Genomic DNA, 18,511 nt, shown 5'->3' on the forward strand with positions numbered 1-18,511 from the left:
AGAAGACAAAGATGGGATTCTAACTCAGGACTCTTATCTCCCAAAGCCACGCTGACTCTTCCGGTGATGCCCCTGCCCTCCTTGCCCCTCCAGGGGCCTTTCTAGGACCCTGCTGTATTCTCAGAACCTCCGAAGAGGCTGCTTGTTCCACTGAGACCCTCATTCTCTGGTATTGGCTTCTTGTGCTGATTCCTACCCATTCTGATGGGGGTACAAAGGGCGTTGACCATGACATCAGAGCGCCTGGGTTCAATTCTCGATTCTGCTGGTGTTGTCATCCGAGGCAGCCTAGCTGTGGTCTGTGTGGCACGTGGCAAACACGAACTTGGAGTCACAGGGGCCTGAGTTTGAATCCTGGCTTTGCCACTTATTTGTAAATAACTGGATCATTGGGCAAATCGTGGTCCAGTGCTCAGTGTGTTCATTTATAAAATGGGAATATTAATCCCTATTTCTGAGAGGTGTTTGTGAGACAAGCAGGAAAAGTGCTCAGCAGAGAATAAGGGCTTGGTGACTGCTGTTTATCATTATTACCTTCACAACCATTACAATGGCTGTGGGTTTGGAGAAGACGTAACCTTAGTTAAATCGATACGTTTCTGCTGCCTCTGATAAGGAGCTCTCCGTATCGAGCTGTCAGTTGCCCATGGAAGGAGCAGTTACATTGCAGATCAACACCTACAGTTGGCATCGTCTGTCCCATTGACTTTTGATTTGGGGCTCATGCCTAAACCACTCTGTTTCCTCCCCGCAAAAGGTCTCCTCCAGCCAGGAGCCACACAGCCTCTCTGTCGAGCTGCTTCAGCCACTCTGGCAGAAGAATGCCTCAGTCTTTGAGAGGCACCCCCACCCCAGGTCCCCTCTAGAGTAAATTTTGCACACACAACACAGTCTGTGTTTTCAGTGAGACCTTTCTAAACATCCCCTCCAAGTCTGGTGAAAGTCTACCCAGCTGTTTTGGCAGAAGGTTCATTTTATTCCTTTAAGGTTGGTCTTTGTTCCCTGGCAGCATGGAAGCATGGAAGGTGTTAGAGGGGAGGCCCCTCCAAAACTGTGCTCCGGCAGCTTCTCTGTGCGGGCAGGAGGGGTGGGGACACGCTCTGCTAGTCTCACCGAGGGCAGAGCGCATGCTCCTACTAGGAGCCGTTAGACCAAGAATGCTGAGAGCCACCACCCGGGCTGCTGAAAGGCAGCCTTGTGAGTTGCTGTGGGTGGGGAAGCCCCTGCTACATGCCAGGCCAAAGAGTGTGCCCTCGGGGTCCAGCAGTTGGGACTGGCAGTCCTATTGGCTGCCCTGACCTGCCCCATCCTGCCCTCCCAAGGCCCAGGGCCAGGACATCTGCCCCTGGGGGCACTGCAGAGGGGCTCTGACAGGCCCTGGCTCCTTGAGGGGCACCACAGCCCCCCAGGCCGCCTGGCCAGCTGCTGTCCTACAGAGGAAAAGGTCTGTGCTCTGTGAGTCTGCCTAGTTTTCCCTCCAGAGCCACAAAGCACTGTGGGAGCCCACGTGGCTTAGATGGGGTGGGGGGAGGGGGCAGTTCCAACCCCAAAAGGCTGGAACTACTCTGGTCTTTTTTAAAAGTTTTGCTGTTTCAGCCCCTCTTCTCTGCCCACTTTCCTCCCTTCCTGATAAGGTCCAAGCCACTCAGAGCTCACTGTCGGCCTGTTGGAAGGTGTTCAGTGACTTTTCTTGGGGAAAGTACATTTTAGAAACGTTTTACTATGAACTTTCCCCCTCCACCCAACAGGTCAACTATGCTTAGTAGAGAAAGACTAGAAAATACAAGTATGTAAACCATAAGGAGAAAAAAATTCACCTGTAATCCAGTATTCAGAGGGAATTACTCTGAGTAATTACCAGATTACTGTTTGGGTGAGACATACACGTATTTCTAATAACAGTTTTTTTATGTATATTCATACACATATTGAAATGTATATGTATATATGCATTTTTAAACCAGGAAAGTAATAGAAGCTCAGTGAAGTAAAACTATTATTGCAAAGGCATATAAAAGCATGCCCGGCATCCTCTGAGGATGGGTACATCAGACTCTGGTTGCATTGGTTGCCTCCGGCAGGAAAACTTGTAAGGGATTCACTGTATTCCTTTTGTCCTGTTTGAAGTTTGAACCATGTGAATGTGTCATCCAAAAAAATAATAGAAATAATAACAACCATACATAAAAGAAAAGAAGAAAGCCTCCCTCAATTATCCTGACTCAGCCTAAGCCTAACCTATGATTAGCAGTTTGGTTTATATCTTTCCGGGACTTTATATATGCTCATACACTATATATGTCTCCCTGTGTATTTTTTAAAATAAAGATGGCATTATAGTATATACATAGTTTCTGTAACATACAAAATAATGTAGCAGGAACACAGACTTTTTAAAAAAATGCTGGATGTTTTGGTGTTTTCTTCTGCCTAAGGTGCTTATTATAACAATCAAAGATCACAGAGTCAAGTAAACATAGGAAGGGAAGAAAGTCTAAAAGAGCACCATCTATTTCAGTATTTTAAACACAGAGCCAAACGTCTAGAAGGAGCTCTAACTGACTATCAGCTGTGGTCACCCTCAGGCTGGGGAGTAGAATGGGTGGGGAGGTAAACAGGGGGACTTCTGCTTTGTCAGCATGGTATAGATGTACAGTGAGAATGTATTTTTGCATGAGGTGTGATAAAAAAATATGGTGAATTTTTAAACTAAAAAAAATTATGACAGTAAAAGACACATTGCCATTAATCCCCCTCAAAATACTCCCCTTTGCTTCGCACACACTTATCCCATCATTCTTGCCACTTTCTGAAACAGTTCTGGGAGTCCTCTTTCGTGAGTGTCTTTACTTCATCCTCCATCATGACAACGCTCTGTGTCACACATCACTTCTGGTACGGCAATTTCTGTCAAATAAAAACATTACGGGGGGAGGAGGGTTATCACTTATTTGAGGGGTGTAAATGTCTAGCTATTACATTGGTTTTTACACCTGAAACTAATTTAAAAAAAAATTATGATGTGTCCTCATCCACCTTATTCACCGGATCTGGCACCGTGTAACTTCTGGCTCTTCCCCAAAGTCAGAATGACCGTGAAAAGGGAAACGTTTTGAATCGATTCAGGCCATAGAAGCAGCGACGACAGCGCAACTAAAGAGACTCAGGAAAGAGGACTTCCAGAACTGCTTCAGAAAGTGGCAAGAACAACGGGATGAGTGTTCGAAGCGAGGGGGAGTATTTTGAGGGGGATTAGTGGCAATGTGTCTTTCACTTGAATAAATTTTTTAGATTTAAATATTCACCATATTTATTTTTCGTATATTTATTTTTTTAAATATTGTATAATAATAAATTTTTTAAAGAAGAATCGCTGGAGGATTATGTCCTCCCTCAAAAAAAATACGAAAACAAAAACAAAAAAACTGGGGAAAGAAAAGTACAAGTTCCCTCTGTCCTCACTGTTAAGAGCTTGGTGTATATTCTTCAGACCATTTTCACCCCATGTGCGTACACATACGCATCTTATTTTTATAAAAATGGTAACATGCTTTTTTTTAAATAACAGCTTTATTGAGATGTAACTTACATACCATAAAGTTTGCCTTTTTTAAAGGACACAGTTCAGTGGTTTATAGAATATTCAAGAGCTGTACAACCATCACTACTCTCTAATTCCAGAACATTTTCATCATCACCCCCCAAAAGAAACCCTGACCCCATCATAGCCGCTCCCCTGGTCACCCCTGGCAACCACTCATCTATCTACTCTCTGCTTTTGTGGATATGCCTATTCTGGACATTTCATGTAAACGGAATCATATGCTATGTGGCCTTTTGTGACTGGCTTCTTTCACTGAGCATGTTTTCAAGGTTCACCCATATTGTAGCATGTGTCAGTACTTCATTCCTTTCTATGGTTGAACAGTATTCCCTTGTGTGGATATGCCACATTTTATTTATCCATTCATTAGTTGGGGGACATTTGGGTTGTAGGTTTTGTTTTGCAGGTTCCTTCTTTTCCTTACAAGATGTCTCAGAGACTACCATGTCCGCGAATTTCTCTCCCTCTGTCCTTTTTCATGGCTTTAGGCTTGGTATGATCTCATTCCTTTATATGTGATGGCTGGGACCTCTCACTGCCATTGGAGACCCTTGGCTCCCCTTCCTGTCACTCCACTTCTTCCTCTAGGAAGTCTACAGAGCTTGGAGAGGCTATAGTCACCAGTCCATAGCTGTTTCATAGATGATGAAATGGAATTTCAGGGAGAGGAAGCGGTTCCCCCAGGATCATAAACTCAGTGTTGTGGAGTTTGCAGAGTTCAGCTTCCAGCCTAGGTCACAGCCCCTCCCACTCAGCTTATTGATAAATGAGCTCAGATCTGCAACTCAGAACCCTCAGCTCATCCATTCCACATTGGGCCTCTCTCTGAGCACCCCCTTCCCGGGCCCCATTTGTGGGAGGGGCTCTTTGTGGGGGGACTTGTTTTGTGGCCCTCACCTAATTCCCTACTCTTTCCTCCTCAATTTTGAAAGATCTTAGGACAGCCCTTCTCAAATTCTGGCTCCTTGCCCTTGGCACCCAGTGTCTGAAACATCAGCCTCTGCTTTCCTTTCTCATTTGCATTTCAAAAGGTCTATTTAGGATTTGATTGGGCTTTAAGATATACTTAAGAGTCCATCTGGAGTTCATCTTCCTGGCTTTGTGGTTCCTACCTGGGCTGCACAGTAGGTCACTTGGGAAGCTATTTAAAAATACTAGGATGCCTGGGACCTTGGCCATCTATCTATCTATCTATCTATCTATCTATCTATCTATCTATCTATCTATCTATCTATCTATCTATCTATATTTTTTTAAGTTCCCTGGGTAATTCTGATGTGCACCCAGAATGTGCTACCTCTTCTCTGCCCCTCGTCAAAGAAGGCACATTTCCTCCTTCCAAGTCTTTGGAACTAGATCTAGAGCTATGTCAAGAACTGGTCCCAGGTCAGCTATGGATTTGCTGTGGGACCTTTCTCTCACCTTCAGTAAAGGGAGGGGTGGATTAGATCAGTGGTTCTCCCCTTCAAGGATAGGGGGTGAGAGGTGGGTTATAGGGAAGGCATGTATTCAAACCACACAGGAGCATTCTCAGAAAATACCTGCCCAACTTGAAAAGTTGGAAGCAACCTCAGTGTGGTGATATATACCACTAACATAAATCATGAAAGAAGTGTTCAAAGGAATCATGCATCTAATTGAATGACTTGTTTAAGCATTGAGAAACATCAGTAATGGTTATTGTAACCTTCCCTTCATAGGGCTTGTGCCATTTTGCATTCTTACCAGCATTCCTGTTTCTCTATAGCTTCAGTAGAATACAAGTATGTTGTAAGATGTTTGGATTTTTGCCAGTCTGATAGGTGAGAAATGGTATCTCATGTCATTTTAATTTGCATTTCTCTGTCATGAACAGGGTTGAGCATCTTCCTATAGTAAAGAGCCTTTTACCTTTCCTTTCCTGTGAACTGTTTTTCATATCTCTACCCCATTTTTCTATAGGTTTGTTGGCTTTTTTATTCTTTATTTTGTGAAGCTCTTTACATAGTTAGGATAGTAACCCCTTTTTCAGTGTTATGAATTGCAAATATTTTTCCCAATTTGTCCTTTATATTTTTACTTTTCTTAGGGTGTATTTTTTCGTGTGAAATTTGCTTATCTGATCAAATGTATCGATATTCTTCCCCTATCACTTCTGGATTTTTGAATCATGATTATTATTGTCTTATTTTGCTTTAATCTGCATGCACACTTTTAAGTTTAAATTATGATCAGTGACTCTTCATTTCCAAACCTCCTGTGTAATTATGGTTTGTTGCACCAATATTCATTCATTCTGAATTAAAGTCCCCACTAGAATGCCAGTTCCATGAGGATAGCATTTCCTCTGAGCTAGAGATTTGCATGTAGAGGCTACTGGAAGAGTCCCCTTGCTAATAACACCATCAAGGAGCGAAGCGGAAGTAGAAGTTGGGGTGCAGAGCCTTCACACCAGTGGCTCAGTGGATCCCTTGGAGAGCTCTGGAGCTGGATGGCCCTTTCCAGTTGTCCCAAGTTGAGGCAGGGGAGCATGGACCCGTCATTGGATGTGGGCTGCCCTCAGCCAATGGCCATTGCTGGGAGGGGAACTCAGCTTAGAGGCCTAAGCTGGAGAGACTAATGTCCCGGCCCCCGAAGGAGGGATCTGGGCAGAGCTCCACAGCATCCTCCCCCCGACTGTCTTGGTCCTTACTATGTTCTCCACTCCTAACTGTGCCTGGCACATAATAGGTGCTCAGGAAGTCTTTGGTGAATGAATGAGAGACAAGAACAGAAACCCAAATTTCCGGGTCTTGGCCCAGGCCAACTGGATCACAACGTGGGGCAGGAGAGAGGGGAGGCACCTTGGGCAGGTGTATTCAGAATCACCTCAAGTGCTTCTGGACCATCCCGCATTTGCAGCCCTCTGAGTGGTCTCGAGGGCCCCTCTGGCTCAGCAATTGGTGCTGGTCAAGGACTGGGCTGGGCTGGGCTGGGCTGGGCTGGGCTGGGCTGGGCTGGGGAGGGGGCCTTCAGTAGAACCTCAGGCTCTGTGACTGCTCTTTGGTGCATATCACCCTCATGTGCTTTCAGTTCTGACTTTTTAAAATCTCCCTCCAGCATTCCTTGAAGAAAAGAGGAACCCGCTCCCTGGGGAAGACAGACAAGAAGCCTTCGGTGCAGGTACTTCCCAGCAGCCCCCACAGCCCCCAGTGTAGCCCCACTGGCAGGTTTTAGTCTTAGGTCTTGAGACCTAACTCCAAGTGGCCTGGTGGGGGATTCTGAGAGGTGCCCACCCCTCCCCATTTTCTACCTCGTCCTCCCTTGTTCATTTTCTTAGCTTCGCTGCCGACTTCACTTCCCAAAACCACACTCTGAACCCATGGTTCTCATACGCTGACAGATAAAATGCTCTATGTAGCACAGGCCAGGCATAGAATACAGTTAGCTTCTAGTGGTTCTGGATTGTCAGAGTGCAAAGTCCTTTGCATACATTATCTCATTTAATCTTCCCCATAGCTCTACAAGGGAGGGAGTGTTACTGCCTCATTTTACAAATGAGGAAATTATAGTAGTAATGGTAGTGGTAGTAGCAGCAATAGTCACCCTGGCAGAATGTTGCCTACTCCAGGAAGCCCTCCTGGACTCCCCAGGCTATGTGGGGTGCTCCATCCTTGCTGCTATATCAACGTCCCCCTCTCTGCTTCCCCTCTGGACCCCAGCACCTAGAGGGTTGGGGCTGTGTCTGCTATATTCCTGTGTCCCCAGCACCTAGGTAGTACTCCCTGAAGTCCTCTGGCTGGTTTGGAGCCTCCCGACACTAACCTTCCTGGGTCTTGTCTGTCCCTGTGCCCCTGGGGCCCCAGGAGGACAGTGCAGATCTGAAGTGCCAGCTGCACTTTGCGAAGGAGGAGTCAGCCCTCATGTGCAAGAAACTCACCAAGCTGGCCAAGGAGAATGACAGCATGAAGGAGGAGCTGCTCAAGTACCGCTCGCTCTACGGCGATCTGGACAGCGCCCTGTCCGCGGAGGAGCTGGCCGACGCACCCCACTCGCGGGAGACTGAGCTGAAGGTGCATCTGAAGCTGGTGGAGGAGGAGGCCAACCTGCTGAGCCGCCGCATCGTGGAGCTGGAGGTGGAGAACCGAGGCCTGCGGGCCGAGATGGACGACATGAAGGATCACGGGGGCGGGGGCGGGGGCCCAGAGGCACGCCTGGCCTTCACCCTGGGTGGCAGTGAGTGCGGAGAGAGCTTGGCGGAGCTGCGGCGACACCTGCAGTTCGTGGAGGAGGAGGCCGAGCTGCTGCGGCGCTCCTCCGCGGAACTCGAGGACCAGAACAAGCTGCTGCTGAGTGAGCTGGCCAAGTACCGCTCCGAGCACGAGCTGGACGTGACGCTGTCGGAGGACAGCTGCTCCGTGCTCAGTGAGCCCTCCCAGGAGGAGCTAGCGGCGGCCAAGCTGCAGATCGGCGAGCTCAGTGGTAAGGTCAAGAAGCTGCAGTACGAGAACCGCGTGCTGCTGTCCAACCTTCAGCGCTGCGATCTTGCCTCCTGCCACAGCACGCGGCCAATGCTGGAGACGGACGCCGAGGCGGGGGACTCTGCCCAGTGCGTGCCTGCTGCCCTTGGCGAGGCCCATGGCCCCCATGCCGCCCTGCTTTGCAGAGTCAGGGAGGCCGAGGCGCTGCCTGGGCTGAGGGAGCAGGCGGCCCTGGTCAGCAAGGCCATCGACGTCTTGGTGGCAGATGCCAATGGCTTCTCTGCTGGCCTCCGCCTGTATCTGGACAACGAATGTGCCGACTTTCGGCTGCATGAGGCCCCCGACAACAGCGAGGGTCCCATGGACACCAAGCTCATCCACGCCATCCTGGTGCGGCTGAGTATGCTCCAGCAGGAGCTCAACGCCTTCACGCGGAAGGCAGACACCGTCCTGGGGAGCTCTGCCAAGGAGCCGCCAGAGCCGTTCTCCTCACTGCCCACCCTGGGCTCCCAGGGGCCCTCCAAGGAGATTCTGCTGGCCAAAGACCTTGGCTCAGACTTCCAGGTAAGATGTTCCCATCACAGGCCGTTACTTTTTTTTGATAGAAACTCTTTACTGAACCATAACTTACAGACAGAGACGTACACCAAGCACAGGTGTAGAGCTTAGAATTTTCCCAAGGCGAGTGCTTTCATGTCATCATCACCCAGAACAAGAACTGGAACACAACCAGCACCCTGGAAGCCCCTCCTCCTGCCCCCTTCTAGCCACAATGCCTGCTTCTGAGAGTAACCTCTTGATTCAGTTTTGTCTGTTTAAACCTTATGTAAATTGACTCATAAACTAACCCACTTAGGCCTGGATCCCTTTACTCACCTTATATTTGTTGTCACATGTGGCATAGTTTGTTCAGTCTCATCACTGGAGATGATCTCATTGGGTGAATATGCCACAATTTGCTTAGTTGTTTAGTATTGATAGATATAGGGACAGATTTGGAGGCCCTATCTTTTTGCCAGGTTGCCCTTTCTTCTTTTCTGGTTTTTTTTGCAGTTTTGTATTTTAAAATGAGTATTAGTTAAAAGAAAAAAAAGGAAAGGACTTTCGTTCAGGTCGTACACAAAGACAAGAAACTTGACTTTCTAAAGGTAATGAATTTCCAGCCTTGACGTCTATAAAATAGTACTACTGAGAAAAATTAAAATAGCAACTGCAGGGGTGGCCGGTTAGCTCAGTTGATTAGAGCGTGGTGCTCATAACACCAACGTTGCCGGTTCAGTCCCCGCATGGGCCACTGTGAGTCTGTGCCCGCCTTAAAAAAAAAAAAGAAAAAGAAAATGCACTTGTCCCCCCCAAAAAAGCATTATTGCCAAAGTAATCCGTAAACACTGAAAGAGTTGCTGAAGTTCCTGAGGTAAAAGCCGCCGCCTCACCACCTCTCACTCCCTACAGGTACCACTTTGAACAGTCGGGAGCAGTGCTGGCCAGTACAGTGGCCACTAGCCACATGTGGCTACTTCAATTTCAAGGAATAAAAATTACAATACAGTTGAAAATTCAGTTCCTGAATTTTCTGTCACAGTAGCCACATTTCAAGTGCTTAGTAGCTGTATGTGTCCAGTGGTGCAGCTCTAGACTATTTCATCATCACCACACGTCCTTTTAAATCTTTCTCTACATATATGCTCATATATTTGTTTTTTTCACCCAAGTTGTCTTGTACCCACTGTTACCGCACAACTTATTTTTCTTGTGGAATGTATCTATTTGTTCATTTGCTAGTGATGTTGTATTTATTGTTTATATACTTTTGTGCTCAGGGCTGGAGGTGCCATGATAAGCAAAAAACAGATGAATTCTGTCCCTCCCCCGCCCCCCAGCCCATATCATCTAGCGGGGAACAAAGATGTGATCAAAATATACCAATGAATGTGAAATTACAAACCGAGTTGAGGGCCCTGGAGGAAAGGCACTTGGTTCTACAAACAAGGAACTTGTCCTAGACCCTGGGACAGGGCAGGCCTCTGGTCTGAGATGAGATCAGAGAATGGATTACCGGGGAAGAGAGTCCTAAGCAGAGGTATCGTAACCGGAAGGAACACGGGGTGTCCAAGAACTCAGAGGAGTGACGCTGGCCTGCAGAGAGCATTTGGGAGGTTTGATCTTCACCCTGAGAGCAACGGGAGGGGTCTTTCCATGTCTCTATAGAGATTTAGCTCTTTCTTTTTCACAACTACACAGTGTAGTTGTGCCATAATTTCTTTAATCAGTGCCCCATTGATCTGGTTTCATCTGGCTTTTTTAAGGAAGCAGACTACCCCATGTTAGGTCGCCCTCTTGGTTCTTCTTGAGATAGTAATGAGCTGGGGCTGCACAGGTGCTAGGACAATTGAGGCTGGCTCAAAGGTTTGTGCACAAGACAGACATTCACAGAACCAGTGTTTTCACTTACCACTTACCTAGTCAGTCATCCTTTCAACAAACATTCATTGAGTGGTGGCAGTGCCCTAACCAGGGCTGGGTCTGGGCTACAGACGGGAGTCCTTCTGGGTCCCAGCACTCAGGTGGGTGAGCAGAGCCTTTAGAAAGCCCATCGGCCTGGGGTAGGGCTGTTTCTGGCACTTCTGGGGCCCCTCCCCATGGTTACCTTTGGTCTCTTCTGCCTGTGCCTCTGGGTACAGCCACCTGACTTCAGGGATCTGCCGGAATGGGAGCCCAGGATACGAGAGGCCTTCCGCCCTGGCGACTTGGACTCCAAGCCCGACCCCAGCCGGAACTTCAGGCCTTACCGAGCTGAAGACAATGATTCCTACGCTTCTGAGGTGGGCCTAGGCCTGAGCGAGCCAGGGGGCGGGTAGGAGGAGAGTGGCTGGGCTTCCCCAAAGCAGAGTGACCCACGGGGAATCTTAGCTGGTGATGATAGGGGTTTTGAGTATCCCATGTGGTTCCAAGCTTCTTGGAAGCCAGGACAAAGAGGGAAACCAGGAAGTTTGGGCTATTCTCATGGCCTGGTAAAAGGAAGCTTTTAAACTCTTTTAAAGAAATCGATTTTTTTCCCTATATTAAATTCTACTGGGAATTCAGTAATTTATGTCATTTAATGGAACCACTAATTTATGTAGCAGGAAGGCAGCCATCTCTACAGTCAGGCTGACTGGGTTCAAATTGTGGTTCCACTATATACTGACTGTAAGTCACTTTACCTCTCTGATCCTTAGCTTCTCACCTTTAAAATAAAAGTGATCCCTCATTGCATTGCTGAAAGGATTAAACACACAAAAAGCCTTAGCTTACGCCTGGTTCAGGTTTGGTGAGAATGAGGAGGAGGAGGATGACGTATCTCTGGGCCTCAGAGGACCTTCCAGAGTGTCTGTGTGACCTTGGGCATGTCCTCACTCTGACTGCAGTTTCCTCATCTGTAACATGGGAGGATTCGAGTCTGTGGTAGCTGTAGAATTGCTAGGAGTCTTTGGTCCTTGAGGATTTCTGGGTGGTTCTGAGCCCCACCCAAGCGTACTGAGCCTCTCCCTAGCACTTCATAATGAAACTGAAGCAGGGAAAGGCTCCTATGGATTCGTTGGGGCATCTCTGAGATGTCTGAACCATGGAGAGCCCTTTGTGTGCCCCAACCTGAGCACCCTTTTCTTCTTGGCATTCCTGGGAAAGCAACTTTGTGGGTCCAGGAAGGCCAGTCTGCTACTGTGCCCGTGGTGTAGCTCTCTTGGAGCTGATGGATCAAACTATCTAAGTGGTCTGAGTTTCCTAGCAGCCATGGCAAAAAGGGAGGAAATCACGAGCTGCTTTGTTTTCATTTTCTGAGAAATCAAAATCACCTGCAGAGAAAATAATTTCCTACATGTATTCAATTATTATTTCATTTAACCCTTCTTTATTGAGTAGTTACAATTTGCCAGGCATAGTGTTAGGTACTGAGTTTAAGGAGAACACCAGAGACAGCAGGTTTAGCCTGGCAAGGATTTTTAGTACAAAACAGGCATATAAGCTAGACCTCAAGTCAGAGTGCCTTCCATTGCAAAATTTCCACATTATTGGCCAGATACTAAATGCCTGGGTTTTTTCCACAGAGAGACATCTTGCCATGTCTGGGAAGGATTTATGTAGGAGTTGGAACTGACATTTCCTTTTTTTTCCCCTCCTGCTTAACATGACAGCTTAAAAACTTTCCTTTGTTACTAGAATTAAAAATTTTTAAATTAAAGTATAACATACATACAGAAAAGCACTTGTAAGTGGACAGGTCACATAATTTTCACAAATTGAACACTCCTATCTAATCAGCAAGCAGATGAATAAACAAGCATGATCTGCCCCCGGGAACCCCCCCCATGCCCTTTTCATCCTGACTTCTAACATAATCAACTAGTTTTGCCTGTGTAGCTGCATATAGCTATAAACACAATTTCCCTTGAAAAATGTAGTTTTATTGTCCCTTGTTAAGATTTTATTATATAGTCATTAAACAACAAATAACTTCAACAAAATCCCTAAGCAGCACTGCATAAAGATATAAAATCAAGATCACACGATTGTCACATACTTAACCACTGTTAACATTTACTGTGTGTGTCCATGTCCTTCATGTTTTTCTGTTAAAATATACATATAAACTTTTCATTGAACTATAACATAATAGTAGACATACAACAAAGGACACTCTCCTTAAGTGTATAGTTGAATGGATTTCTATACATGTAAAAATAGACCCATTAAACACATATATTGACCCCCATCATTATTATCTAAGTTGTTTGTCAGTTTTTGCGATTATAAATAATTGCATCTTTGTGAATCAAAGCTAGTTTCCACAGTATATTACTTTCTTCGAATAAATTTTGAAGAGAAATGATCCGGTTAAAATTATAATGGCTAGATTTGATGTCACTGTTTTGTTTAATCGTCATCACAAAGCACTGTGCCTGATTTGTAATTGAAGGACAGCTTGGGTCTGACTTACTGTTGTTGTTCCCCTACCATCCTCGTCCTCTGACCACAGCTTCTGTCCTCCCCATGCGCTCTCCCTCATTATCTGTGTCCCTCATCCCTACCCCAGATCAAGGAGCTGCAGCTGGTGCTGGCTGAGGCCCATGACAGCCTGCGGGGCCTGCAAGAGCAGCTCTCCCAGGAGCGGCAGCTACGCAAGGAAGAGGCTGACAACTTCAACCAGAAAATGGTCCAGGTGCGTGGTGTCCAGTGCCCTCCCTACACCTACTCCAACCTCCCTTCCCTGAACAGAAGGCAGAAACCTTAGAGGTCCACGGGTTTTCAGAAGGCAAGAATATCGGGGGAAACCCGAGTCTTTCTGCCCCATGCAGCACAGTGGCTGTGGGGTGTTCTGTGCATGTCATTCTGCATTAGCTGTGCTGGTCTGGAATCCTGGGCTTGTCGTTGACTGCCTGTGTGACTTCAGGCCAATCCTATCTCCTCCCTGGGCTCAATTTCCCATCTATGAAATACTGCCCCCATCAGAAGTGAAAACCTGTAGTTGAAAGGCCATAGGCCTTGTCTGTTAATCAAGATGATAGTCCTGGTAAATGGAAAGCATTTATTAAGCCCTTACTGTATGTCAGGACTGTACAATGCACTTCCCACACATTATGTCCTTTAATCTTCATGCCTTCCCCTATGAGGTGTCCCCATTTTACAGATGGGAAAACTGATGCCCAGAGAGCTGAAGTACTTTGCCCAGGATTGCACATCCAGACAGGGTGGGGCTGGGATTGTAATTCAGGTCTCTAGCTCCCTCTTAGTCATGACACAGCATTGCTTCCTAGAATATTACATGTGCTCAGCCTTCCTCACTCCCAGCATGCCCTTTGCTCTCCACGTGGGTTACCCCTCCCTCACACTCATAGCTTCCTCATTGAATGTAAGAGTTCATGTGAAACATTGGCACCCAGTACATGCTTATTATATGATCTCATGGCTTTTAATAATCAGAGCTGTGTTCAAATCCCAGTTGTTTTCACTGATTCAGTAACTGATTGCTGCTGCTTTCATGAGTTTCTATTCCCTGGAGTAGCAGAGGGCAGTGTTTATCTAAACAGAATGAGCTGCTGAACAGAATGATCCCCTGGCAGGGATCACCAACAAGCACCACCCAGATTTTCCTCTTTGCTCTTGTCAGACCCCTGGAATGGGGTGGGGTAGTGCCCCTGAAGACAGCTGGGGTTGCTCACGCTCTTGTCCCCCTTGCAGCTGAAGGAGGACCAGCAGAGGGCGCTCCTGAGGCGGGAGTTTGAGCTGCAGAGTCTGAGCCTCCAGCGGAGGCTGGAGCAGAAATTCTGGAGCCAGGAGAAGAACATGTTGGTGCAGGAATCTCAGCAGTTCAAGCACAACTTCCTGCTGCTCTTCATGAAGCTCAAGTGGTTCCTCAAGCGGTGGCGGCAGGGCAAGGTTTTGCCCAGCGAAGGGGACGACTTCCTTGAGGTATGGTCCCCCTGGCACTGAGACTGGGGCTGGGGACGGTGTGGAGGAGATAGGACCAGGGGGACAGCCAGCTGGTATCAACACAACCCTGAGGCTCACGTACTTAGGAGCCATCAGCTTGCAGGCTTCCATCCCTGCATTCATTCACTCATTCAGCATCTATTTGTGAGAACCAGCCCCTTACTGGGCGCGGTGGCAGGTGCTGAGGATACCCAGGTAAAGAAGACAGACTTGGTCTCGGCCTCACCAGGAGAAAGTCTCGTGGGGGATGGTAGGTCTTTAACACCTCTAATATTTCTTCGTTTCTCTTTTTCACAAACCTCAGAGTCTTTAGCAAGCAACGGTATCTAGGTGAATTTAATAATCCAGTTTTGTTGTTATTGCGTGATCTGCAAATACAGCGTATGTTAATGCTTCTTACTCTTTTAAGCTATAACTTACTACAGTAAAATGCACACATCTTAAGTGTACAGCTGGGGAAGTTTTATAGTGTACCTCCGTATAGCCTCCACCCAAATCACAATAGAGCACATTTCCAGAAGGTTCCTTCATGCCCCAGTCAGTATGGCCATCCCAGCAGTCAGCACTATTCTGACTTCTTACACCATCGATTAATTTTGGCTATTCTAGAAATTCACATAAGTGCATGTAGTCTTTTCCGTCTGCCTTCTTTGGCTCAATATAATTTTTTGAGAGTCATCCATGTCTTGCCTGTAGTAGTTCTTTTTTCTTTTATTGTTTATTTTCGACCTATGAATCTACCTATTTTATTTTATTTATTTAATTCTTTTATTGGGTAACTGTGTTTTTTCCAGGACCCATCAGCTCCAAGTCAAGTCGTTGTCCTTCAATCTAGTTGTGGAGGGCGCAGCTCAGCTCCAAGTTCAGTTGCCATTTTCAATCTAGTTGCAGGGGGCACATCCCACCATCCCGTGCGGGAATTGAACCGGCAGCCTTGTTGTTAAGAGCTCGTGTTCTAACCAACGGAGCCATCTGGCCACCCCTATTTTATTTTATTTTTAATGCTATCCTCAACATATAGCAACGGGTATTGGCTTTCAATCTTTAGTAATAATATCAACTTCCTTTTTTAGATATATTTATTTAACTAGAAAGAGTAGGTCAACTTAAAAACATTAATGATAGTACAGGTAGTATTTATATGTAGCCGGAAACATGAGGAATGGAGCTTTGGGAATGTCTGAAGGACTCACATGGCCCATTTGTCCCTCAGTCTTTGCAGGACCCTTTGCTTCTCAAAGCCCCTGCCTCCCGTCATCAGCATCATGCTAACATTGCTAAGAGAAGGGGGCATGTAGGATGTCATACGTCAGTCACACCCACCTGAGTTGGCACCACTCACCTTAGCCTTTTGGGTACAGGTACTACTGGTCTAGCCCAGATTTGGCCCTCCTTTGGCTTAAGCTACTCTTTCCAGAGCCAGTGGGGCCCAGTGGCACTTCCCAAGTCCCCATGTACTCTTATCAGGGGACCCTTAGTGTAGCCCCAATGCCCCAGGAGCAGGGGATGACGGTTAGGCCTGAACCTGTAGCAAGAGTTCCCTCTTCCCACCCCCAGTGGGGCTCATAGTTCTTCTCCCAGGCACCCGCCTCCTCCCCGAGGGCCTCTTGGGAGAGTCACTGACCATCATTAAATGGACCTATTTCCTGCCGCCTCACCCTGGAGGTGCCCCTATGAGAAGCAGCTTAAAAGCCCAGCATGACTGCCCCTTAAGTATCACCCTTTGTGACACCTGGTACCTCATATTTGAAGGCACTGTCTGCTTTCTCTTCTGTGGCATTTGAAAACATAGGCCCACCTCTCCTATTTGGAAGTCCCACACAAGCCTTTGGGTGAAGCCCAGTTGTTGTTTTTTTAATGAATTTTTAAATTTTTATTTTCTTAATTGTAGAGAATATACATAACATAAAATTTACCATTTTAACCATTTTTAAGTGTACAGTTCAGTGATGTTAAGTACATTCACATTATTGTGTAACCATCACCACCATCCATCTCCAAAACTCTTTTCATCTTGCAGTACTGAAACTCAGTACCTACTGAACACTAATTCCCCCTCCTCCCCTCCCCAGAGTCCCTGGCAATCAACCACTATTCTGCTTCCTGTCCCTATGATTTTGTCTACTCTAAGTACTTCGTATTGGTGGAATCATACAGTGTTTGTCCTTTTGTGACTGGCTTATTTCACTTAGCATAATGTCTTTAAGGTTCATCCACGTTGTAGCGTGTTGCAGAAGTTCCTTTTGTTTTAAGGATAATATTCCATAGTATGGATAAACTATTTTTTCAGCATTACTGAGGTATAAATGACACACAGTAGTTGTATATACCATGTTTCTCCAAAAATAACACTGGGTCTTATATTAATTTTTGCTCCAAAAGACGCATTAGGGCGTATTTTCAGGGAATGTCTTATTTTTCATGTACAACAATCTACATTTATTCAAATACAGTCATGTCATCTTCTTATGGAACATCGTCATAACATACAAAATGCATTCATCTGGCTGACGATCTTAACTGGGGCTTATTTTGGGGGTAGGTCTTATTTTCGGGGAAACATGGTATTTAAGATGTACAAGTTGATGTTTTTATATATGTATATGGAATGATCACTTTAATCAAGCTAATTAACATATCCATTACCTCATATAGTTAACCATTCTCTCTCTGTCTCTCTCTCTCTTTCTGAGAACACTTAAGATCTGTCTTAGCAAATTTCAAGTGTACAATACAGTATTATTAACTAAAGTCACCATGCTGCACATTAAATCTCCAGAATTTATTCATCCCGCATAACTGAATCTTTGTATCCTTTGACTAACATATCCCCATTCTCCCCGCCCCCTGCCCTCGGCAACCACTGTTCTACTCACTGCTTGTATGAGTTCAACTTTTTAACGATTCCACATCTGAGTGAGATCTCGCAGTATTTGTCTTTCTCTGTCTGACTTATTTCACTCATCCTGTCCTTCCGGTCCATCTATGTTGTTGAAAATGGCAGAATTTCCTTCTTTTTTTATGGCTGAATAATATTCTATAGTGTATATGTACCATATTCTCTTTACCCATTCATTCATCAACAGACACTTTGGTTGTTTTCATATCTCGGCTACTGTGAGTAATGCTGCATTGAACACGAGGGAGTACAGATATCTCTTTGAGATCTAGATTTCATTTCCTTTGGATATATACCCAGAAGTGGGATTTCTGGATCATGTGTTAGTTCTATTTTTATATTTTTGGGGAAAACACTATACTGCTGTCCATAGCTGAAACCTATTTTTCGCTGCTATGGAAAATGGTCCCCCACACCCTCCAAAGTGAATTCCCTACAGGCCACGTAGCCTATATTTTAAATTAAATTTTTTCAGGCAAACTCGCCATATTTGGTAAAAATCTTTCTAGCCATTTCCATGTATTACAGTAGCAGAGAGAAACAGAAGCTTTCTTTAGAAAAACAATAAGATGTAAGCGTAGGAGATGAAATATATATGCCTATAACTAATAGAAATATACATATTTATTGAAAAAGACACAATAAGATATAAACATGACCACATATATGTAAAAATAAGTATATACATATATGTAGATGATATGATATAAAGCATATGTGTATAAAATACATTTAAGTACATAATAAAATACATGTAACTATATAAATAATACACTTGATATACATTTATACTTTTGAAGAATATACATATCCACACATGTAAAATTAAAACTATATATGTGAATGATAACCCTCAGATGTTGGGTGTTTGTAGTGTTCTGGGCACTGTCTTAAATGCTTTAAGTGGGTTATTGCATTTCACTTTTACAAATACCCTGTGATGTAGAGACAATTATTATCCCTATTCTACTGCAGTTAAAGAGCTTTGCTTCCTTGTCCTCAATTCTGAAATCCAGAAGCTCTGAGAACTGTTTCTTTGCATCTAACTCAGTTGAAACAAATTGGCCCTACATTCATTTGGCAACAAAACCTTTATTCCAT

The 18,511-nt window shown here is 45.5% G+C and overlaps 1 protein-coding gene across 5 annotated transcripts in view; it reads left to right on the top strand.

Moving 5' to 3' along the window:
- LOC109447863 (microtubule cross-linking factor 2) overlaps positions 1-18,511 on the top strand; it is a 91,447-nt gene that overhangs the window by 31,514 nt on the left and 41,422 nt on the right. For 2 of the 5 annotated variants that reach the window (XM_088789144.1, XM_074317775.2), the window contains exons 4-8: positions 6,683-6,745; positions 7,429-8,607; positions 10,725-10,865; positions 13,115-13,240; positions 14,260-14,490. In XM_088789144.1, the coding sequence (XP_088645270.1) occupies positions 6,683-6,745; positions 7,429-8,607; positions 10,725-10,865; positions 13,115-13,240; positions 14,260-14,490 (1,740 nt within the window). Of the gene's footprint in view, positions 1-6,682; positions 6,746-7,428; positions 8,608-10,724; positions 10,866-13,057; positions 13,241-14,259; positions 14,491-18,511 lie in introns of all 5 variants that reach the window. The other 3 variants (XM_074317773.2, XM_074317774.2, XM_074317776.2) reach the window with 2 other exon arrangements.

This window comes from Rhinolophus sinicus, chromosome 13 (assembly GCF_057876585.1).
Source record: "Rhinolophus sinicus isolate RSI-liver-muscle chromosome 13, RSI-T2T, whole genome shotgun sequence".
Classification (NCBI taxonomy): domain Eukaryota; kingdom Metazoa; phylum Chordata; class Mammalia; order Chiroptera; family Rhinolophidae; genus Rhinolophus; species Rhinolophus sinicus.